Source organism: Anabas testudineus, chromosome 13, assembly GCF_900324465.2.
Source record: "Anabas testudineus chromosome 13, fAnaTes1.2, whole genome shotgun sequence".
Lineage (NCBI taxonomy): Eukaryota > Metazoa > Chordata > Actinopteri > Anabantiformes > Anabantidae > Anabas > Anabas testudineus.
Genome location: NC_046622.1, coordinates 1,526,516 through 1,551,141, shown reverse-complemented (window position 1 = coordinate 1,551,141; position 24,626 = coordinate 1,526,516). Strand labels below are relative to the sequence as shown.

The 24,626-nt window shown below is 42.8% G+C and overlaps 1 protein-coding gene across 1 annotated transcript in view; it reads left to right on the top strand.

Annotated features, from left to right (window-relative positions):
- si:cabz01090165.1 (LRR and FN3 domain-containing protein) overlaps positions 1–24,626 on the top strand; it is a 181,429-nt gene that overhangs the window by 153,752 nt on the left and 3,051 nt on the right. The window contains exons 9-13 of the mRNA XM_026376628.1: positions 1,399–1,611; positions 1,980–2,290; positions 17,403–17,586; positions 18,261–18,489; positions 18,571–18,850. Of these exons, the coding sequence (XP_026232413.1) occupies positions 1,399–1,611; positions 1,980–2,290; positions 17,403–17,586; positions 18,261–18,489; positions 18,571–18,695 (1,062 nt within the window). The 3' untranslated portion in view covers positions 18,696–18,850. The remainder of the gene's footprint in view (positions 1–1,398; positions 1,612–1,979; positions 2,291–17,402; positions 17,587–18,260; positions 18,490–18,570; positions 18,851–24,626) is intronic.

Below are 24,626 nucleotides of genomic sequence, written 5' to 3'. Positions count from 1 at the left end.
TTTTCTTCACCGAAGAATACTTGTACTGTATCTAAAGCCAGAGCGAGATAACAGCAGAGTGGCGTAAGTTGATATACCGTGGTGCCCTTTTCCTCACCAGGAGGTCTTCAGGAGCCGACGACTCTCTGCTCTTTGAGACTTATAATGATAAGTTGAGGTGGACCATGAGATAAACATAGGCTTAATTGGTATCATCTTAGAGAGGATGATGTACAGACCTTTGCCTCACCTCATGTAATAGTTGTGGATCTCCTTGAGAGCAGTCATGTAGGATCATTTTAAGAGGATTAGCCTTGTAAAGAGGCCATTCTAGAGACCTCCGTGACACCAAAGTGCCTGGGTATTTTAATACTTGGAGTTAATAGCTTCTTTTCTACTGCAAGGACAAGGATGCAGCCTCTACTGCATCCATCAGAGGTCAGACATTAGCCATCAGATGCCAAGGGAATGCCTATTTGAAATGGCTGAAAGCTGCTGAGCTACTTATCACATCTGCACCAGTTCTTCTCTGCTAGAAAAGCTTGAAAATCAAAGTGGCTAAATTCTCATGTAATATATGTAATAATAAGAAAAAGTCAGTCAATATCATGACAAAACAGACTTTTTTAGTCCCCCGTAAGAGTATTCATACTCACATATTCCTGTTTCCACACACACTCACATCAGGGAACAGCCCAGTTCACAGCCTTTAACTCTGAAATTCAGACTAGTAATTTAGGGTCAGAATGAAATCCAAGCCTGGAAGACACTAGTGGTTTATGTTGAAGCTACAGCCCAGAAGTCATCAGGTCAGCAATCATCTCTGCTGGTATCAAGACCCACAGAGGACCCAGAAAAAGGTTTGGAGAGGCACTGATAGGAATAATGAGAAAGCCCTGGTAAGCCTTGACTGTGCCTGCTTGGCCTTGCAGTAATACTCCACCAGGGTTTTGCCTGGCTTTAGTCAAGCTTAGGTGCCAGTGGGTGGGTTTTAAATAATGCAAGGGCTGAAAAACCCAGAGATCACTTAATCTTCATGTGCAAACAATTGAACTGCTTCCGAAACTCCAGTGTTGGTATAATATACCAATAGAAGTCGGTCAGAGTCCATACACACAGTAAATGTGTTGTTCTGTGGAAATATGAAACACAGACATTTGTGATGTGGCATGTGTTTTCTGAACCCTTTGAATCGTTTGGGTCACTTGTCTCATCTGTTATTGCTTCACCTTGTATTATGGTTCATGTATATTGATATATACTGCAGTTTTGATCTAATAGTTCCTACTGTAGGCTACTGTTTTGTTACTGCAGCTGACTGGGTTGTGAACTCCCAGTGGTAATGCCTTCCACAATCTTCAATCTGTTGTATTAATTAAAAGTATGGTGACTTATATTTTCTGGTCTTCGGTCCTGTAGGAGGAGTTTGTTTGTGAGCCACCGATGATAACTCGTCACACATCCAAGATGTTTGTGATGGAGGGTCAGGAGGTCAGTCTGCGCTGTAAATCCATCGGGGATCCTGAACCTTCCACACACTGGGTGAGCCCCGATGGAAAGCTGATTGGAAACACGTCCAGGACTGTCTGCTATGAGAACGGTTCACTTGACATTCTCAAGGCCTCTGTCAAGGTAGAGAAGTGTTTGATTTTCAGGAATTTTTGCTATGTGCATTATCCTTTGATTTGTTGAAAAAAAGAAATGATGCCTTACTTTTCTGCATTGTCTTTTCTTCATGTGGACTAATACTAAAATAAATGTGTAAGAAATAGATGATGACTAATTAATAATCATTTTGTCAGTATACAAACTCACAAACACTGGAGACAGACATGCATAAAAAAACTGAAAAAGGAAATCATGGAATAGATTTAACATTTTCTTAGTTACTACATTAAAGTACAACATCAGCAACAAAATAGTGTGTCAGCTATAACTGGTTTCACAGCAACGGACCACAGTGAGGATAAGTGTTCAGTCTCTTCTCCAATCATTTCTAGGATTCTGGAAAGTTCACATGCATAGCATCCAACGCGGCTGGGGAAGCCACTGCTCCTGTTGAGTTAGTCGTCAATCCTTCTCCACATTTTGACCCCAAACTGGACCCTGACCCGGGGCCTTCGGACATCCCCACATCCATCAAATCCAACATCAGTGGAGGCCAGGCCCGGTCCGACCAGCAGAGAGTCAGTGTGTCAGATCTAACATCCACCTCCGCTACCATCAGATGGCCGCCGCAGAACCATATCCCAGGTGTCCGCATGTACCAGATCCAGTATAACAGCTCCACTGATGACATACTCATATACAGGTAAGAGCGAGAATGTGCGTGACTCCAGTAGCTCGTGTGTGTGACTCGACTTTTGTTTTTTGCCATGAAAAAAATGAACTCACCATCAACTTGGTGGTCATGCAGTTACTGTGGTGGCCTGAACATTATACATACAACTAGCAGGATACTCCAGACATAAATCTCATCAATCTCTAAATGCACCACTCACACCAGTGGTTAAGGGCAAGTAACAAGGAGAAAGACGTGTGGTGCATATTTGCTAGCAAACATTTCTGTTTGCTTATAGAAATAAAAATGGTAATGGACCACACTTATGAAACGATTTTCTAGCTTAACACTCAAGGACACTTTAAGTTATGAACATAGGAGAATCAGGAATCAGACCACCTACACTGCAATTAGCATCTGGCCCACTCTGCTTCGTGACCCATAGGCACGACAATAGTTAAATGCAGTTATCAGGACAAAATGTCATCTGTCACACTGACTAGAAGAGGCACGAGTGTTGATGTTGACATTCAGCCATAACATTTCTTTTACTGCCTTGTAGCAGGGGATGCATATTGTGAATATAACACTGGGTTCAGATCCAAGAAGAATAATCAGGTATTCTCTATCATCTTGTTCCAGACATCCACTGATGTTTACACTGTAATATTCAAAGAAAAAACGTATTTTAAGCAACTATGCAAAAGGTCGTGATGGACTTTAATGTCAACATGTTCGTTAAAATTCAACATATTTGGCACCTTTGAAAACTCCAAGAAAGCCAGTGGGCTTAAATAAGAACTTTATTAATGTTTTGAATTAATTGTATTTTCAACAAGCCCCATGCAGGCACTACTTTTTCTCGCATAGGAAACAGTCGACTGACTTAAGTCAGACCAGGCAAAGTAATGGAGACTCAAAGCATTTGTGGCAAAATTTGTTTAAAGATTTCTTGACTAACTGACTTGGGATGAAGAAACATGTCACCCAGTGGTGCATTGTGTCTGGATGATGTGTTATACATCGACCTTGGACAACAACAGAGGTCTTAGGCACAGATGAATGAGCTAATCCATGTTGTAGACTGATGGACATTAGGTGTAAGTTACATTACACAAGTGAATCACTCTGTAAGGTAACTTAACTCAGCCTGCCTGTCAGCAAGCATTAAATAGGGTAGCCATAGTGGACACAGCTGATTGTGGTACTTTACACTGTTCTTGTGTGTATCTAATCAGTTAGTTTTGTTTGTGAGCAAGCAAGTGGAAGTATGTGTGTCTGACACACATATCATCCCTGTGTGGGTAGTTATCACAAAGATCTTCCTCACGTAGGAGGCTGTTCCAGGGTTTTCTGGGCTGCTTCAGGTTTTTCGGTGAGTGAACAACAAAAGACAAGTAAACTGAAAAACTAGGATTTGCTTTAGGCAGCAGATGTCAAATGAGTTTGAGACTTTGGTTGTGGTAATATTGCCATGTGCTGTAGTAATTAAACGGAACTTAGACAGTCTGCCTGTTAAAGTAAAATCCATCCTAAAACAAAACAGCTTTAATTCTTGGCATGCAAGGCAATTATTGGCTCACAGAGGTGCAAACGTTAAGCTGTGGAGAGAATATTCCACAGCTCCTAATGAAAATCCTAAATCTTTCTGGTGGTTACGCTCTTGGCCACAAATTACATATAAATAGTGTGTTAGAGACAAAATTTCAAATGGAAAAGTCAGGAATCCTCGGCAGAGTTCAGGCATCAGACAGGTGGATACAACGGGAAAAGAAATGTGAAATACAAGACAAGGCTAAGGTTGAGTGAGTCTGCTGAGGAATCAAAGCAGGGAGATGGTAGAAATCAGCATGGAAATAAGAACAGATATGTGGAGCCTGTAGTAGACAACTAACAGGTGAAATAAAATATGTAGTAGCAGGAATCATATAATTAATTGGTGAAACACAACAGAACAGTAAGATTAATGTGGAGCAATACTTTTCTTCTATTTTAATACAAACAGAAAATGTCCAGAGGAAATAAGACAAAGAAAATAATCGTTTGACTTGCAGTAGTTAAGTAAAGTACAGTGAACCTGATGAAACACAGCAGTGCAAACGAGGAAGCCACATTGAGTCAGATGAAACATTAATGTATTAATATATATGTATAATGTACTTTAAATGGTGAATTCCTGAGAAGGAAAATGAGCAGAGAAACTTCCCTGGACACAATTTTGTCTCCGTCTCCAAACCTGACGTCTCCTGTGCAGCAGCTTGATGACTTGATTTGCACATTCTAATCACCAGATGTGGATTTCGGAGCATGTTTATGGCTCGAGCTGCCAAATGGCTGAGTGCGGACCCTCTATCAGCCCATGATAGTGAGTGACCACTGGATGGTCCCATCAGCCACTTAGCCAGCTCAGTAACCTAGCAACATCATTTAGAATACATAATTGGGTGCTATTACAAAGCATTTGGAGGGTTGACAGATGACATTTTGAAACGTGTCCACAGCCTCGGTTCTCATTTTAACTGAAAACCAAAGGCACTCAAGTGACCATTTCCTGGCTTTCATTTGGACAGAGAACACTTGGTTCTCTGTGTGGAGCTTCCAAATGGATCGTTTCAGGTTGAACCATGGGGGCGACCTAATCATTTCCCAGGACTGAGGGGGTGTTCTGCACTCACAGCTGAATGTTAAGGCCTGGTAGCCTGATGCCAGCAGGCTAAACTAGAAGCTCCAACCTCTTCAACCTCTGAGCAAAGTAGTTTTTTTTATTTGTTTATCATCTACATCCATAAGTGTGTGGTGAGTTAAAGCCTCATTCATGAGCCATTAACACCTGTGGAATATGTCAGGACCTCCATATCACAGAATTACACACGTGTTTTCTGATTGAATGCCAATTGCAGCAGAGTAAAACTGATCTTTGGGTATAAATTGCTAGGGCACCATCATCACCATCATCATCATCATCATCATCATCATCATCATAAGGAACGCTCTTGGTCATGGTTTAAGCAAACACATTGGCAACAAACAAGAAATGAAGTGGAAACCGACGTGCAGTTGCATCTTTTCTCCACAAGGTGAAGACTGATAATTCCTGAACAGAAACATTTGCTGACAGGAACACGGTTCCCCAAAGACAGTCCTGAAAGTTTAATAATGACCAAATGCCAGCTAAGTAAAAGTCACTATCAATGGTTCTTCGTGTCACATCGTACTCGCTGAGGAACAATCGCATCACCTGAGAAAATGAGGAGGAAAGGCCTCCAGTGTTCAGCCCCTTCAACTCCCTACACTCCTGGCTTCATGTTTTTTAAACCACGGCCATTTTCTGCATTTAACAAAGACTCAGCGACTTGTTGATTCTTCTTCAGTAGAGTGGTCATAGATGTAGCAACAACACCTCTACATCCTGTTCCACAGGAAACATCTCAGGTTTTTCTATAACATCATCCAATGCTACAGTCAATTCTACTAAATTCAACAGAACCAAATCTGGTCACGCGTTCACATCTATTCTTGAAGAATGGGTGTGAGCAGCCTGCAGGACGGATCACATCACATGTGGCGCTTTGGAGATTGACCTGCTGGTACAATCAGAAAACAGAAAACGGGTCTTTACTATTTGTTTTTTAACCTTTATGTCTGGACCAATGCAAACTAAAGAGAGCTTTACAGTTTGTTTTCTGCATGTGTATTCTCTGTATATCTACACTGCTCACAGCAAATGCTGCTTCTCTTCTTTTAACATTCACTCTCATGTGGCAGCCTGAAGGCTCAGATATATGCAGCCTCTCTGTGCTCTAAAGGTCAACTATTTGATTGTTGACTTGGCTGATAAAATTGTATGGAAGCATGAGGATGCCCTTCTGCCTTTATATGAGCTGTTGTTTTTCCCTTGTGCTCAGCATTTACACTCTACACGTGCTCCAGTGTAGCTGCTAGCAGATTGAGGCTGGGGTGGAAAGGAAAAGCATACTCATCAGATTAGTCTGGATAAGAGACTGGTGTGAAGCCAACAGATGTTTATTTTTTTAAAGGTAAGGCTGCTGCACACAATTTCAGGGACAACTAAATTTGATAATGTGTCAAAACTGAACCGAGATTTTATCAAGTATTTTCTAACATAAGGTTGTAAAGTGAAATGATGCTGCACTGGCAGGTAACATGAGATGATACAGATGATTCTCTGTACACAAATGCATCCCTGTTGGCCACCGTCCGCTCTCTGACTGAGGACAAATGAATTTCATTACAAACAGGCAGTCTGTGGCTTTCCTGGCCTCCCAAACAATCCATGACTCAAGCAAAAGCACCTATTTTAGCTCATAGTGGCAGCACTTATACATTTGACTTTAAGTACAAAACATTTTATACCACAAGTGGAGCTCTCTGGCAGAGTTATTGGCCTCTCCACTGTACACTGTAATAGAAGAGACTCACGACGCCCACTCTACCCTCAGCCCCGCCTCTGCAGTCTGGTCCCAGGCTTCACAGAGACTCTGCCAGTCAGAACCGCTCAGCACCGAGCTGTTCCTCATTACACAATGAGGCGTGCACCTCACATCCACTGTTGTAATTACTGTCACTTTCCAGACCGTATTTGCTGAGCACCGCATAGTTCTTCTTCAACTCAGGTGTCTTTGAAGTCCCATGAAATGGCGTGATGCGTGATGTGCTTTTTAATGTGATGTACTGGTACAGTACAACAGAAGCAATGCAGGATTGATGGTTTCATTAGAAACCTGTGCCTACAGCAGGGCAACCTAATAGAGGGAAGGTAACTTCACAAACATTAACAAAAAAGTTTAACCAATGTCTCTAGTGTCTGCAGTAAATGCAACTGTCAACGCCGGCAACTTTTCCTTCATCGATACGCTGTATTTTCAATGTTCTCAGTGACTAAACCCAGCTCCTAGATACTCCCACTTTGTAACAGAAAATAGTCTCTGTTACCATGAAAAGGAAACGTTGACACTGAATCTATCTGTAAAATCTGTGATGTACGTTTTACAATTCACAAGTAGCAACAGTTAGTTGAAGCACATTACAAGAATAGTTTATTTCTTGTTTAGTCCAGTTTATGACTACGACTACTTGACAGTATCTCTACTTTACGTTTGTAATTGTGATATATTTTTATAAAGTATTTCTGAAGTGCATTCAGCACACTGCCAGTTAAGTTTTGTTGGTACATTCTTGAGATAATTATGAACAAACATCAATTGTGCAGTTATATCGTGTTGCAGTAATTTTTCTATCACAGACATATTAATTTTCCTAGCTACAGAACAGGGTCACCTTCCTTTGCTTACTTTCTTGTCCCCACCCCACCTCCATTAGATCCTATTCTCACATGATGCATGGATCTTTCTGTGTGTGAAAGAAACCCAATGAAGAAGTGATCATTTTACATTTACTGATTCTGACTCAAGCAAATAAACTATTCTAGAAGACTAGAATAAAACCAAAACCATAAAATCATCTTCTCCCCATACCATAAACTCATCTAATAAAAAACGGTTTTGGTGGTTTGGTGAGGTTTAACTGTCGCTGCTGGCTCTATAAGCAAACTGTTTACCTTTAGGAAAACCTAAAACCTGACCCTAATACTTTAGGATATCTGTACAAAAGCAGATCGGATCCTCAATGACTAAGCAAAAGGTACCGTTTGTTGTAGCCTCATTTAAATATTGGCATCGTACACATGATGACATAATAGACAAAGTAGGGTTATAACTGCAAAACACTGTACATGCAGTGCATCACTTTAGATTAGTGTGCTTTAAAACAATGGATAAAGGTGTGCCAGAAAGAGTCGAGAGCAGAACCTTTGAAACCTCCACGAGAGTCTCTCTGCGCCTCCTCTGTAGCCTGCACTCAAAGTGGATTTAAGCAAACAGCCAAAGGAGGGATTCAGGGATGCAGTGGGAATGTACACAATAATTACAAGTCGACAGATACTTGACATTTTGTCCAATTCACGCAGACAACAAAGTAAGAACAGCGATATCAACAAAGTAAGCAGTGGGAATTTAAAAGTGTGTTTCAGTTACACACTTCTTCGATATTCTCGACTCAAAGCTTAGAAGCTCTGATGCAGAGATGTCTCTGTCCCTGCGCTCATTAAAATCTGCCCTCCCACTATTATGAAAGTCTGGATGCCGTCAGCTTCCCTGCAGTTGGCTGTCCCAAACTGTGCGTGGCCTTTTTCTAACCTTTATCTTTCCAGGGAAAGTCGTGTGAGCACGCCTGCTGTTATTCACCGGCCTGCTTCACATTCACATTTGGGAGCTGTCCAATCCTGCTGAACTGCATTAACTGTGTGAACTGAGCAGCTGCAGTGAGCCGGTTGCAGAGCAGCAGCTTTGGGGTTCATCATGGAAGTTGTCAAGGGATGGCGGACGGGGGAGGATGGGTTACTCATTCATTTTCCCAGCCGCTGATCTTCCAGTCCGAAGCCACCGGCTGTTCCCTGTAGGCTGCTGCTGCCCTATCATAATGGCATGACAAATGGGGCAATGAAAATTTTAGAAGTTCAGTGAAGTTCAGTGACCATCACCGTGGTTATCTGTGCTGCCCATGCCGCAGGGGAGCACAGTTCAGCAGAACAAATTATGCATTACAGATGAAATAGCCCTGCATCGCCTCAGCTTTTCCACTATTTCATTTCTACAGGTTTAAAAAGATGTTAAAATTCTTCACTATGTTTTTTACACTGGGCACCCATCAACTGATTTCTTTTTCCTTCCCACTACCATTAGCTCTTCTTCGAGCTCAGAGCTATTAGCTATAACTGCTTCAGCAGTGACATGAAGAGGAAGAACACATTAAATCACTTTGATTCAACAGAGTTTATTTATATACTGTACTGTAGCACAAAATTACAACAAAAACTTCTAAGACCTTACAAATTACATAAACACAACAAATCCCACAGAGCAGAACCAGGCTCAGGGTGGGCGGCCATCTTCCTTGACGGGTTGGGATGAGTGGTAAGAGGAGAGTGGAAAGAACAGCAAGCAACAAAAACAACAAGAAGGAGCAAAAACCAGGACAGGTTGGTAGAACCAGTGACTGGACTCTGGAGATATACAACTCTGAGTTATATGTAAATACAATTAATTGGAAACAGCGTTTCATGTGCTTCACTCAGCGTTGTGATAATGTGAATGTGTCGGCATCAACTCCAGCTACAGCACGTCTTCTGTCGGATTTCTGCTTTGACTGTGAATCTGATGAAGACCAAGTGTTCCAGAATAATGAGCAAATCAGGAAGCAGTGAGGAGACAGGAAAGTGTGAAAGAGAAGGAAAGACAGAAAGGAAAGGAGGAAGGGAGATTCCTGGTGCAGTAAGAGTGTTAGCTGCACTGTTTCCCATCTCAGCACCTCCTCCTCCTCCTCTTCTGCTGCTGCTGTTCCTTTGAGGTTTTTAGTTTCAGGTTGCACTTCAACATGCTGCGCTGGCAGAAAAGTCAAGAACCAAAGCAATGAGGTAACTGATCGACATTTCCTCATCTCGCTCTCTCTTTGTCCGACTCTCTGTAGGGGTGGGGGTAAGGGAGAGGACGGACGGGGGAAACAATTGTATTTCTACAATATTGTTTTTTCTTGGTTTTGCCCCAGGGTAAGAATAACCTGACCGGTTGTATCCTTCACCTCTCCATCTCACCCACACACGTGAATAAGAACACATGCACTCTAAGGATTATGGGTCCAGGGAGAGATGAACCTCTGTAAGCACCAGGAAATGAATCTATTGATTCTACCCCCTTTAATATTCTCTGCTGCTCCTCTTTCTCTTTCTGTCCTGCACCAGGAGAATGTGTGTGTGTGTGTGTGTGTGTGTGTGTGTGTGTGTGTGTGTGTGTGTGTGTGTGTGTGTGTGTGTGTGTGTGTGTGTGTGTGTGTGTGTGTGTGTGTGTGTGTGAAAAGCTTTATAAAGCACAGTGTGAGAAAATATGTGTGTGTGTGCTGGTTTTTCTAATTACAGTCCTGCCGGCTTCTTGAAGGAGAGATTAAAGAAGAGAGAGGCAGAGTGATGGAGGTGTGGAGTGATAGAAGAGGGGTAGAGGAGGTGTGGCTTTGACTCAGCTGATACACAGATAGGTGGTTGGAGGTGAAGGGGGGAAGAAAGGAAGTAGAGTACGGACTGTGGAAATGACATGCGATCATGTTCTGCTGAGATGACACATCAGCTCTTACTCCTCTCCTTTTTCTCATCTCTCCTTCTCCTGCATTTGTTTTGTTCTGTCAATCTATCAGAAGGTACCAGCTTTTAGAAAGTCTGACTGTCACACACTGGAGCAGCAGGTGAGGCCAGAGGAATCAGTGTGTGAGTGACTCACCTTGGGAGGTAGAGAAGTGATAGAAGTGCAGAACAGTATTTAAAGTGCGAATCTCAGGAGCAGTCATTTTTACGCCTTTAATTAAATTATAAAAGAGTAAACGAGCCGTTTTTACTGTACAGATCTCAAAGCTAATTTACAAATGTAACTTCTCAGATAACTAGAAGATGAATAGTTTGTTATTCAGAAGTTTCATTTTACTAAGCACATTTACTGAAGGATAAGTATTACTTTTAGTTACTTGTACCTTAGAGTTTCTCCATTTTATGCTTCTTTTACTCAACTACAATACAGAGATAAATACATACTATTGTACAGTGTACAGAGGAGCAGTGCTGTAGTAAGTGACCGTCAACAAAGTCCAGTTATTCACCAGACACTTGCTCTTGTGGTTTATTGTGACATCTTTACACTGATCTACTTTGCTTTAACCTTGTACAGCTGAGCTGCTGCTCAGAGACACAAACAGCAGTACATCATTTTAACTGTGCCGCTGTACTTAAGATAATCGAGAGCCTGTTCTGATTCCTTAAACTAATTTTAGTACAGATAATGATGGAGGAAAGACGAAAGAACGGCTTGTAAAAAAAAAAAAGAACAAAGGCAGACTATTCTGCAGTGCACAGAGGGAGAAGAAGATGTTATCGATGGAATAATAATTGAGTGGAGGAACATGGGAGCTGTGAACTAGGCGGACTCATCTGTTCTGTTACACACAGATGCACAAACAGAAAGTAACACACATGCAGGAATAGAGCCAGACAAGAGGATGCACAGTGTCATGTGTGTTCAAGAGTAAAGAGGCCTAACAGCAAACATTAGTTTATCTCAGTACAATGCAGCAGAATGGCTCCACTAGTGTTTTCATATACTGACTCAAATGATGATAAGTACAGACCTACATTAAAAGATCAGCTTTGCTTTTTAGCCTGTATTTTGTGTCTGGTTCAGTCTCTGTGATTCCAGCTGCAGCGGGAAGTAGTTTTCATCCAACAAGCTCTGTACAACCTGCCGGACACTGCACATGCAGCGCCAAACAGCAAATATACACAGTTAGAGATGAGTTAGTGAAGAGAAACAGCTAAAGAAACAGGAGCTGGTGGAGACCAAACACACCGGCTGCTACACAGGAACAGGAAAAGTAGACTTGAAAGGAAGTTGTCTGCACTGTAACTGCTGCACTGTACAGTTAGGTTTGGTAAAAGAAAAAGAAAGATTTGGGTTATGATTATTAATCTCATGCCAGACCACCAGCCTGCCAACACCACAACTACTGTAGCTGCATGTCTCTGATCAGATTTAACTTGTTTGCTTCTGTTGCCATATAAATTTTACAAGATTAAAGTTCCTTTAAAAAATGTAAATCATCTTTTCCACAGTCTGTGTGGGTCTGTCCGTGTCCTCTGAGTCAGTCATATACTGCTTAGAATCCAAGTGTCAGGCAGAGCAGAGCAATGCAGAGCAGCTCCTAAGTTCTTATTTATCAACAGTGGGGCGGAAGTGATGAGACAATGAAGAGCATTAGAAAGTCTATCCTGACCCTCTGGGCACTGTGTGTGTGTGTGTGTGTGTGTGTGTGTGTGTGTGCACCACAGAGATAGGCAGACTATTACAGGTCTGGTCTAGAAGTGATGCAGCCTTGTGGGTCAGACTAATGGTTCAGCCTAAGGCCCCCTTCCTTCTTCCCTACCTCCCTCTCTCACACACACACACAGTTAATGTACAGCTGCTGTTGTTGCCTGTGGCCTTGTCGTTGCTTGAGGTAACTCATGTTTTTGCCTCAGGTTTCAATACAGAACTTAGTAAATACAGAAAAACTGTCCAGGTTGCTGGTTCAATTTCCCATGAAGCTCAAAGTGCAGGAACAGAATCTTCCACATTTTTCCAAGCTGAAGATAAAAATGTGACCTGAACAAATGTCATCACATTATGATCATGATTGGATGTACCGTATGCCTTGAATGAACCACACGGTTTATTAATGAAAGGCAGGTTGCAGGGAGAGGTGGTTGTTTTTAGTCACTTGCACATCCAGAAACTTTAAGATGAAACTTGGAAGAAATATTCGATCGATACTATGAAGAAAGTAAAGTGTGAGTCTGAGTTACGCCGTGTGTAAAGACATGCTGAATGTTTGTTCTATCAAGTTTTGTCCTGGTTTATTTAAAGACTATACTTCCTTCCTAAGAAGATAAAAGCAGACAAACTATTTCCTTTGGTTCTTATGGGATTAACAAACAGACTGAATGTCCTTGTGTAAATCCAGTTTTGTTCGTGGAGGTAGACAGAGGTCTTATGCACTAAAATGAAATAAACACAGCAGCTGCAGCTTCCAGCCACTGCAGGTTACTTTTTATACTAACGCTTTATATTTTATATTATATTTGCCTTGGGCACAAAATACGTTAGACTCCTACATAATGAAAACCGGGAAACAAAGTAATTGCACTTTAAATATGTCTGCATGGCAGCGTGTATCATTAAGACCTTTGAATAATGCAGAGCTCAGACTGACACGAGATACGCTTCATGCCATATACAGTAGTGTAGGATAAAGAGAGGAGCATGATCTCACATGTTTCTTCTCCCTCTGTTCGTGACAGCTTTGTGAATAATGCAGTGACCACAAGCATATAAAATAGAGCCACGCAGGATTTTATATAAGGCGTGACACTAAATCCAACCCATCACTGAGGTTACATTTCATATCGACCGCTCCATGGTCACATTCTGTATGTATGAATCGGGTGTAAGCTCCCGTTCATTTTATGCTCTATTATTAAATGACACCGTGCCCAGCTGGAAACAGCAGCATATACCTCTCACTTTTTATTTAGAGAGATGCATTTATTGAACAGGCATGATGCATGATGCCTGGCAATTGAAGGCAGATTTGGTCAGGAGATACCGACCATAACATCAGACCACAGGACTGTGTACTTTGTGCTAATCGAACCGTGTATAAGACACAAATCTGTAAAAAAAAAAACCACTGCAGCTGATTCCAGTAAGTGCAGAACTGGCAGTGTAAGATTTAAACAGTGTTTAGTGTGTTGTTTGTTAAGATGAGGCAGCCTGGCTAACCTGGATCAGAGGGTTTGTTTAGGCGGGGTTCTGGTCAGGATTAGGGTCAGGATTAAGGTTAGGGTCTCTGGTTCCCTGAAATTAGTTTTACTTAACGTCAGCATGAGACACCAAAGGACTCACAAGCATCGGATTTGACACCGTGGGAAGTGTCGTTATCTGGCGCTGTGGTTCCGTTGGATCTTCACAGAGTTAACAAGACCATATGACCTGTCGAGTACGTTACCATCAGATATAACCACCCCTCCCTGATGGGACCATGCTAAGAATGAGTGTCTGAGTAAAAGTGTATCAATACAAAAACCTACTGGAATGAGAACTAGTGAACAACCTGACAGCAACGAATCTGAGCTGTGCAATTAGTGCTGGACCTGAGGGAAGAACCTGTCAGCCATGTCCAATACTCCAAGAATCCAGCACCAGGAAACCACGAGGACCTGGTTGAGTGACCTTTTAATGGAAGATGGAACTTGAATTTTAAGATCTTCTGGAGGACTACAATAAGCCAGGACCAAACCAACACAGACTGTTAATTTAAGAATAAATTAACAGAACCCTTGGTTTTATTTCAGTTTTTCTACATTTCTTTCAATTCCAGAAAAGGTGACATTATGGAAATTTCACAGGACACTTAGGTATAAAATATACATAGATAATTCATTTCATACCCTGGACACAAGGTCAAAGTAAGAGTTTCGCTGCATATCCTCACTTTCATCACCACTCATCCCTGAATATCAATAAGGAAAGAAGGCGAGCAGAGGAGACAGAAACAGAGGGAGGAAGGGAAGGAAGAGAAATAAGGAAGATGAGGAGAATGACTGAGAATGAGAAGAAGAGTGGCCCCCTTCATTGGTAAAGAGAGAGACACTACTACAGTGCATTTATAGCTCAATACAGCACATCTGTGTGTTTAAAACGGGGATAATCAGGTGTCTTTGTCGGACAAAATGCAGTCAACAACATAATCAAACAAGTTCCTGAGAAGCTGCATTTTTCCATTAGATTAATTATTTTTAACTTGTTCTCTGAATGAGTCAATAAGCAATTGATGAAAAGAGTAGCAAGATTTCTGAGTCTCAAAAACACAGACAGGGTAAAAACCACGTGTGGACATGGAAGGAACCTAAAGAAACATCAACCTGTAATTTAAGATCAATTCTTGAATTGTTATTTCTTTTCTTGAATGTTCAACCCAGCTGAATGATGGTAGCCCACTCAAAGTTTGAGAGCAGAACAAGCGAGTCAGACCAAGAGACCTAGAGAGAAAGATAAAGAGAGAGACAGGTGGCAGAGAAGAGAGTGGGCATCATTAGCGGGAAGAGGTCAGCGTGGCCTCGGGTTGGGTTTACTGTAGGAAACTATTCCACACATGCAGGAGTGGGGGTGTGTTCAGGAAGCACTGACCGTTTCACGGCAGGGCTGCCGATGTGTGCGGTAAAGAGTGGACGACTGATGCAGGTGAGTGAGGTCAAGAGATAATGGCGTCAGATATAGATAGTGGTCCACTGGGGCAGTGAATGGAAGACGGACGAAGCTGGTGCAGATGAAAGGACATAAAAGAGAGCGATGTTTATTTTACACCTCATTATATCAAGATGTAGGTGAGGAAAGTTCATGTTGTTGGTTAAATGACGAGGCTGTGTTCGCAGCTCGATGCATTTGAGTCAGACTTTAGATGGATGTCGAATCTGCTTCCGTGACTTTTCATCACAGATCAGTTTTTAATCGGATATCTGTGCCACATGTGGAGGTGTTGTGCCAAAGACACAGTGTTCTCAGACATCACATTCACAAGCACTTGGACAGAAGCACACAATGCCTTTTCCATCCTGTAGCAGCAAATGTTTTGGTCGACTCCGGTGACGTCTCCACACATTTCATCTCTGCTCATGTCACTAATAGAAAGGTTCTCGTCTTGTCTCTTTTTCTTTTACTGTCTCCTTTTTAATTTTCTAATTTCCTTATTTTGATTCCTTCACTTCCTGTTTGTCTGTTTATCCTCACTCTTCTTTGTTCCTTTAGATTTCTAAGTTGATACTTGAAAATACAATATCCTTTCTGTTCCAACTTTCCTTTGCTTCTTTCCTCTGTGTGTACACACTCTATCCACTTCAATTTTCTACTTTAGCTTCTCTCTTATTATTGGAAAACTTCTCTGCTCTTCGCTTTAGCAGAGTATTGTGTTAGAGCTCTGCTTACGCTTCTGTCCAGCACAACTGGAACAGAATTTATTACAACCAGCAAAGCTGTAAGATCAATACAAGAATCTAAAGGTGTGTGCATGAGGAGGTTAGAAACCGAAGGACTGAGCTATAAAGAGAAGAGACGTGTCCTCGTTTGCAGCACATTCAGTTTAAAGGATGATAAGAATCATAAAAAATGCAAAAGAAATGACTTGAATAACATAGAAATAACAAACCTTTTTGTAATGTTCTGCACACCTGTAAGGTGAAGTTCATCAGATCAGTTATCTCAGAGTTTACCTTGAAATAAGTTCAACTGATTAAACACTGCTACAACACCACTGCACAGTGATGTGATTTCAACAATGTGTACATATACTAACTGTATATGTATGTTCACTATTAAACAGGCTTGAAGAACACACTTCACACACTCATGTACAGACACCAGTGCACAGTTGTCCTACAGCCTGTGATGGAGATGACTTGAAGTGTTTAGTTTTACATGATTTGATTCTGAAGCAGCTGCCGGTTTGTCTCTGTGAATCACTTCCCTTCAGACTCGATTGATCTCAGCAGACCTGCAGATGCTTCTAACAGCTGGTCTGTACAGGTCTCTCCTCTGTCCACAAACAGTTCATCCAATGTGTGTTGTAAAGAGCAGTCACAGACTTAAAGGACTGAAAAGCCTTTAGGACTTACTGAATGAAAACACTGTTGTAAACAAGTTGTATTTATTTCCTGTAGCTGAAGTTTTTAGATGAAGATTTGCAGTGTGGCTGATTCTGCTCCCCTAAAACTTGTCATGTTCAGATAACAATGGACCAAACACTCGATCTAGCACAGTCTTGTAAAATACTGTGAGCACTCAAGTAGTGTGATTATTTGAAAACCTTTTCATAGAGCAAAATACTTCTGAAGTAGACATGTTGTAGTGTCAGAAATAAATAAGTTCAGTTGTTCAGAATGCAGTTCCTTTATTCTCTCTGCTTCGATACACAGCAGCAATCGTCTTTATGGAAACTGTCACAGTGAAAAGTGAACTCGATTTTTGCTTGTGAGCAGCTCTGTGGTTACACTCTGTATCGTTCATATGGGACGTCTTTAGCAGTAGATTACGAAATATAGTTAATCTGACCTGTGCAGTGATCGCTTCTCTGGTTCGTGTGATGACAGGTGTCTCTCATGAAAGAAGGTCTCTGGCCTTTATCCATCTGTCACCTGACACGTCTGACTGCTGACCTTTTGACCTTTGTTCACAGACAATCTTTAGGTGTGAGAACATAAAGTTACGCGTCCACATGTCACCTACATTCAGCTGCTTTTAAATACATTTAAGTTCAGATTTTACGTTCACATGAACCATATGAGCGTTTACCCACATATGGAGTCATACGACGCGTATTCTCTTGAAATTGGACCCAGTTAAATAATCTCTGTGCAGTCTGAAGCTCTGTGGAGTTGTTGGTCTAGAAATAATCTACACAATGGAACAAATTAAAGACGTAAATGTGTCTTTGTCTTCAGGATGATACCAGCCAACCACAAGTACTTCCTGTTGAGCGACCTGGCGTCTTCACGTGACTACGAGCTGTGTGTTTTGGCCGTGTACGACGATGGTATCACCGCGCTGACGGGTACCAAGCTGGTGGGCTGCGTGTCCTTCACCACAGACACAGAGTATGGACGCTGTCACTCTATACGAGACCAGGTTAGTGTGTTAAAGTGCAGGACTACACAGGCAGCGGTTTGACCCCACAACGGGTCCACTGTAAATGTCGAGTTTCATCATTTAAATCCAGTTCTTTTGTAGAATAACAAGTTTGACTGACATTTATTTTATTCAGTGAACAACAGAGCTGAGAAAAGTCTTTTTGTGTGTGAAGCTGTTAATAACGGTAACACTAAGAAACAAATGCAGAAATGGAAATGGATCTTAATCCCTGGTTCTTAGAAAATCAAATAAACAATATGCACACATGGAGCATACTGATTTATTTGACTCTTCAAAATAAAGTGCACTGAGATACATCAGAATCTGGACGTCTGCTCTCTTTCTAAATGGAAAAATAAAACGTTTCAAAGGGGCTGTTACTTCAAAGTGCAATTAGTAGTTTACATTATTTCATCAAATCTTTCCCAGCTGATGGTTTTTGCTCTTGAAATGTTTTTTCTTACAGTATTTTGAGACTTCATGTTCAGAGTGGATTCAAAGTTTGTGTCCACTGGAAGGAATGAATCTCAAAACTCAATTAATGATCCAGCTTTAAATGAGATAAATATAGACGTTAATCGTTTTCAGCTATCATTGAACTTTGTGTTTGTCAAGTTTTGTTGATGAATGAATCACAAGTGAACTAACAGTTTTTGAATCGTCCTCCTCAGTTCCTGGGTGGAACCATGATCATCATCATTGGGGGGATCATTGTGGCCTCTGTCCTCGTCTTCATCTTCATCCTCCTGATGAAGTACAAGCTGCACAGTAACCACTACAAACAGAAAGCTGCAGCACGTCATGCCAACGTCTGCTCCCAGACCAACGGAGGTGGAGGTGGAGGAGGAGGGGGAGCTAACGTTCTCGCTCTGCCTCCATCCTCCTCCTCTGCAGGGCAAGGTAACGAGGAGAAAAACAACATGTGCGACTCCTGTTTGTTATCAGCTCTGGATAATCTGACGCCATCCTGTTGTCTTCCAGGTGGGGGTGCTAATAAAAACTCCCAACCGTCAGCGTCAACAGACGGGATGGGGGGAGTCTCTCTACGAGGGACGACTGTGGTGGACTTAAATCCAACCCGTGACGATGACGCCATTTCCCAATAACACACGAGAAACTGTCAAACAAACCCACAACCCACCACTCTTCAGATCCAAACCAATACGTTGCCCCCCCACCACCACCACTTTTTTATTTTGTATTTGTTTCTGGTGCCTGGAGCCAGTCTCCACTTTACGCTGAGGAGCAGCTCCTGTCATTGGTGAGTATCGGGCCAGCGCAGGCTGACAAATAACTCAATAAACCTGTGGAGGGGCAGTCGGACGAATGTGCAGTTTTGTTCCTGTCATACAGCTGCAACACCTTCAAGGTCGGGTTCAGGGCTCTAGACTGCAGGTGGAACCTTTGGTTCTGCAGCCACAAGGAATAAATTCAGGAAAAACAGCTCAGCCTGCAGCCAGAGAGAGGGAGGAAGAAAGAAAGAGGGTTTCATTTGAAGTTCGTTTGAAATTGAAATGGGAAACTGGCACTGAGAGAGATGGAGGAGGAGAGGAGGAGAGGAGAGAGGAGGAAAGGAGAGGAGAGGAGAGGAGAGGAGAGGAGAGGAGAGGAGAGGAGAGGAGAGGAGAGGAGAGGAGAGGAGAGGAGGAGAGGAGAGGAGAGGAGGAGAGGAGGAGAGGAGGAGAGGAGAGGAGGAGGAGAGGAGAGGAGAGGAGAGAGGAGAGGAGAGGAGGAGAGAGGAGAGAGGAGGAGAGAGGAGGAGAGGAGGAGAGGGGAGAGAGAGGAGAGGAGGAGAGAGGAGAGGAGAGGAGAGGAGAGGAGAGGAGAGGAGAGGAGAGGAGAGGAGAGAGGAGAGGAGTTGCTTTAGTAAACCATGCGGACGAACTACATTCAGTCTGCATGACTGAGCACCAACTGAACACTCCCATTAAAAATACACTTTAGTGAACAGTCAGTCACCTGGAGGAGGCAGAAACACACAGAGACAGACACACACACACACAGAGAGAGAGACACACACACACAGAGAGAGAGAGACACACACAGAGAGAGAGACACACACAGAGACAGACACACACACACACACAGAGAGACAGACACACACACACAGACACACACACACACAGAGACAGACACACACACACACACACAGAGAGAGACACACACACAGAGACAGACACACACACACAGAGAGAGAGAGAGACACACACACAGAGACAGACACACACACACACACACAGAGAGACACACACACACACAGAGAGAGACACACACACAGAGACAGACACACACACACACAGAGAGAGAGAGACACACACACAGAGACAGACACACACACACACACACAGAGAGAGACACACACACAGAGACAGACACACACACACACACACAGAGAGAGACACACACACACACAGAGAGAGACACACACACACACACAGAGAGAGACACACACACAGAGACACACACACACACACACACACACAGTGTGTCCAGGTCCTCGATGCTGCTGCAGTTTGACTGAATCATTTACAGTTACAGTCTCGGCCTTGAAAACAGATTCGGTCGAATTGATTTCATGTTAATATCGACTTTAAAAAAATCAATGCAGGACAAGTGTGTTGTAAAATGGCTCCTATCAAACCACAGCTTATCCTTATTGGCCTCATTAGAAGAGCATGGACAGCTCACTGATGCCGTATTTCATTACACGCGTGTAGCCTTCGTGTTCACGGTGTCGAGGTGTGAACAGGATTAGGACCAGTGTAACGTCTGGAGAGAGAGCTAATTTCAATCCCAGTTGATAATGTAGTGATGCTGCTGTATTATCCATCGTGACGTCCTTGACCCTCAGCTATTAGACGTTGTAGTAGGTCGTTCATGAGCAGAGCCGTGAAGTCTGTTGTCTTATTTTTATCATCCTGCATGAGGAGTTGTGTCTGTCACGTATCTCCTTCACTTCATAACGAGTTAAAGTGAACGTGCACACATCAGAGCGGAGGTCCTGCTGATGGCTGAGGTTGTTTGATATGATTTCGTTAGACTTTCTGAATGTGTCTCTGCTTGGACTTTATTGACGATGAAACACGGTCTTTCTCACCATGTTACCCTTTATTACTTTCTCCCTGTCTCACTCTCTCTCCCCACCTCGGGCAAACACATCGTCTCTATCACCTCCTGTTGCCTCTTCGTTGCAAGACAAACAAGTTTAGTGTCGTCCTCACGGGCTCCCTCCCTCTCTCTTTTCCCTTCCTCCCTGTAGTCATTTGTTTGATTTTAATGAGTTGCTTTGTTTTGATGCTTCCTTTCTCTTCTCCACTTCTTTCATTTCTGAGTTCAAGGTCACTTTGTTTGTCTCTTATCCCGTCACCATAGCTTTTCTCTTTATCTTGTGATATTTCTGCTTCCAATTTCACTCTCAAATTGAGATGTACACCCTATCACGAGGTATCTGTGAAAGCTCTGGAGGGGTTTCTTCCCTTCACACAATTTATGAGCTGTTTCTATTCTTTTTATGTCTGTGTGAATTGAAATCCTGGCCCTGTGTAGTTCACTGGATGGAGCGTGACACGACATTGTCAGGGTGAACAGCTCCATTCACTGTTTCACTAAACAGGCGGAACAAATCATCTGTGTCGCTGGTTCACCTGCTCTGTGTGACCTGCCACATGCAGGATCTGTACAAGCTTTTCACTCTTCTCTCTGAAAATGTTATACGAGCAACACGACAGAACATTAGAATACGTGGATCATAATGTTTTCCATTTAAGTTCAGATCATTTCAGGTTATCTTACTGGCTGTTGGGAGTCACACTCGAATGCCTTTGGCTCCATCTCCATGTGGTGTTACCATGCACCATGAGACTTTATCTGGATCCAGTCAGAGTGTAAATGAATACAGAAGACAGTTAGATCATCATCATTATCATTCCTCACAATAATAAGCATGTATCGCATCTCATGCTGCACAGTGCACTGACAGCAGAAAGGAATACCTGCTATTAAAAACAGTATAGTTTCATTCACATTACTACTTTAAGGAAGACACTGCATTAATAAGATCCATATTTCCTGAGCAACAATGTGCCACAGCAGGCCAGGGTGTGTCTTCCAGTGCCTTCAAACATAGAGGGAACTTCAACTGGCGACAAAGCTGAGCCACAAAGGACGTGTAGCATTATTTTCCCTATGTAGTCGACAGGCAGTGTGAGACCACGAGGAAGACAGTTTGTAAAAGAATCTTACTGAAAACCAAACTAGCAAACAGTCAGTGTGACAAAATGTGTCACTGACTGGATCTGTAATCCATCAGGAAAGTCTGTTTGGATCATATCACAGTTTTTAAGATCAGATCGTTTTTCAGGTCGGCCCCCTCCCCTCCTTGCTCCTTCACCTCTCCTTTCCTCTTCACCTCTCCTTTCCTCTTCTCCTCTCCTTTCCTCTTCACCTCTCCTTTCCTCTTCTCCTCTCCTTTCCTCTTCTCCCCTCCTTGCTCCTTCACCTCTCCTTTCCTCTTCACCTCTCCTTTCCTCTTCTCCTCTCCTTTCCTCTTCACCTCTCCTTTCCTCTTCTCCTCTCCTTTCCTCTTCTCCTCTCCTTTCCTCTTCACCTCTCCTTTCCTCTTCTCCTCTCCTTTCCTCTTCACCTCTCCTTTCCTCTTCTCCTCTCCTTTCCTCTTCACCTCTCCTTTCCTCTTCTCCTCTCCTTTCCTCTTCACCTCTCCTTCCTCTTCTCCTCTCCTTTCCTCTTCACCTCTCCTTTCCTCTTCTCCTCTCCTTTCCTCTTCTCCTCTCCTTTCCTCTTCACCTCTCCTTTCCTCTTCTCCTCTCCTTTCCTCTTCACCTCTCCTTTCCTCTTCACCTCTCCTTTCCTCTTCTCCTCTCCTTTCCTCTTCTCCTCTCCTTTCCTCTTCCTCACACCTCTCCTTTCCTCTTCACCTCTCCTTTCCTCTTCTCCTCTCCTTTCCTCTTCTCCTCTCCTTTCCTCTTCACCTCTCCTTTCCTCTTCTCCTTTCTTCACCTCTCCTTTGTTTTCTATCCCTCATTTCTTTTTCCATTCATCTTCCACATTCCACCATCGCCCTACAATATAACATCCTCTTTTGGTCTACTCATCATATTGTCTCTCCTTTCCTCCCTGTAATAATACACCTCCCTTCTAAAAACACACATTATGACACATATATGCACACACACACACACACACACACACACACACACACACACATTATCCAACCACACATGCAGAAGCACACTCTTTTTCTCCTGGAAACAATCTCAGCCCCACCGGCCCTTAGGCCATTTGTTGTGGGTTTAATATCTACCGCACAGGCGCACATTAGAAGGAACACACACACAAACAGCAGCAATCACGATGCACCTGCTTCCTCTCCAAACCAAATGAGCTGAGCTGGTGTTTGTTGGTCATTCTGACTCACCGCTCCTCGAAATGCCACCACACACGCACACAGCAGTGATTTTCACCAGGAATGTGACTCACTCCGATTCCAAATCTTTCACTGAAGTGTGTTGGCTGAGATGACCCTGAGGATCTCAGTATATCCCAGCAACCATAATGTTACTATTTGCAAAAGCAAAATACCTTTTTATGCACGAAGAAATGTTCTGCAAATGTACTATTTCAAGTATTTTTCCTACAGTATCTGTTCAGGGGCAACTCGAGCATTCTTAACATTTTTAGTCATGCTAGCACCTTGACTGCAGGGACGGACGCCATGTCTCTGTCCATCAGTCCACCGCTGAGGTCCAAACTCAAATATGTCAGTGGCTAATGGTTGGATTGTTCCCTTTATAGCCACCAGCAAGTCAAACCTAACATATGCTGTCAAATATTTACTGCACCATCCCAGCAATGTACTAGTAGCTTAAACCCAACCCAGTAACCTCGTCTTCAGATAAGACAAATATACGTCACATTGAAGGAATTATTTTTCATTTTCTGAACAGGAACTGAAGGTTGGGTTGGTCAGTTCAGACTTGGTACTTAGTTAGTAAAATAAGGTTGGATAATCTGGAGTTCAGGTGCCCAGAATGAGGACTGGTGAGTGGTTCTACAGTACACAGAAGATGTGCACAGGCAGTGGAGTCAGGACTGAACCTCACAGCTTAGTTCATGCAGGCATTGAGAGGCGTGTATACTGTGTCACAAATGTTCCGAATTTTCAGTAAAATTGAAATTTTGGAGAGACTGGAGAGAGATTTCTGTAGCATACACACGGATGCACACAAACTACTCAAACACCCACAGCCACACAGAAATACACACACATTAATTCAGCACACGCGTGCTCCCTCCAATACAATCCCACCGTCCCACCTCACTGAGAGAGGGGAGAGAGGAATAGGCAGACACAAGCAGATAGCATCACTGTGCGCTCTGTAAAGCCACGAGGCATCAGGGCCTCATTCAGTGTGCTTTTATTATCCAAGCCTGGCACCGAGCAGCAGGATGGCACAGTGACTAAACTGCTAGTGACTGCCACAGAGCTTCAGCTGAGGCCGACAGGCAGTGGCCGTGCACAGAGCCACAGTGACACCCGGTGGCCACGTCATATAGTGGCACGGATTCATGCGTCTTTATTTTTACCCTCATGTTTCCAGGGAAAGTAGAAGGTTGCTGTCATTCACAGTCATGCGTTCACACACATGCACACAATGAACCACATCCTGCTAATGGAAGATACTGGAAAAGCAACAAAGAAGATGATGCCAGCGTTTGGTTTCTAAAGATGTACAGAGTTCACAGGCAGCGGGAGCGCTCCTTTAGCCAAAATAATGCAAAGGAAAAATGTGTGTTGTGCTTTGTTCTAAACAGAAAATCTGATTAAATCTTTCATACAAGTAATTTAAATGTTCTGTGTTTATGCAGCTACTGCATGTGTGAGTGCAGGAAATTTAAAGTTATAGGGAAACATCATTTTCATTCTTTGCTGCATTTTTGATTAAACATCCCACGACTTCTGCATTTAAAAAATCAAATTTCAAACTAATACATCTGAAATGTCAGTGATAATCTGGCCT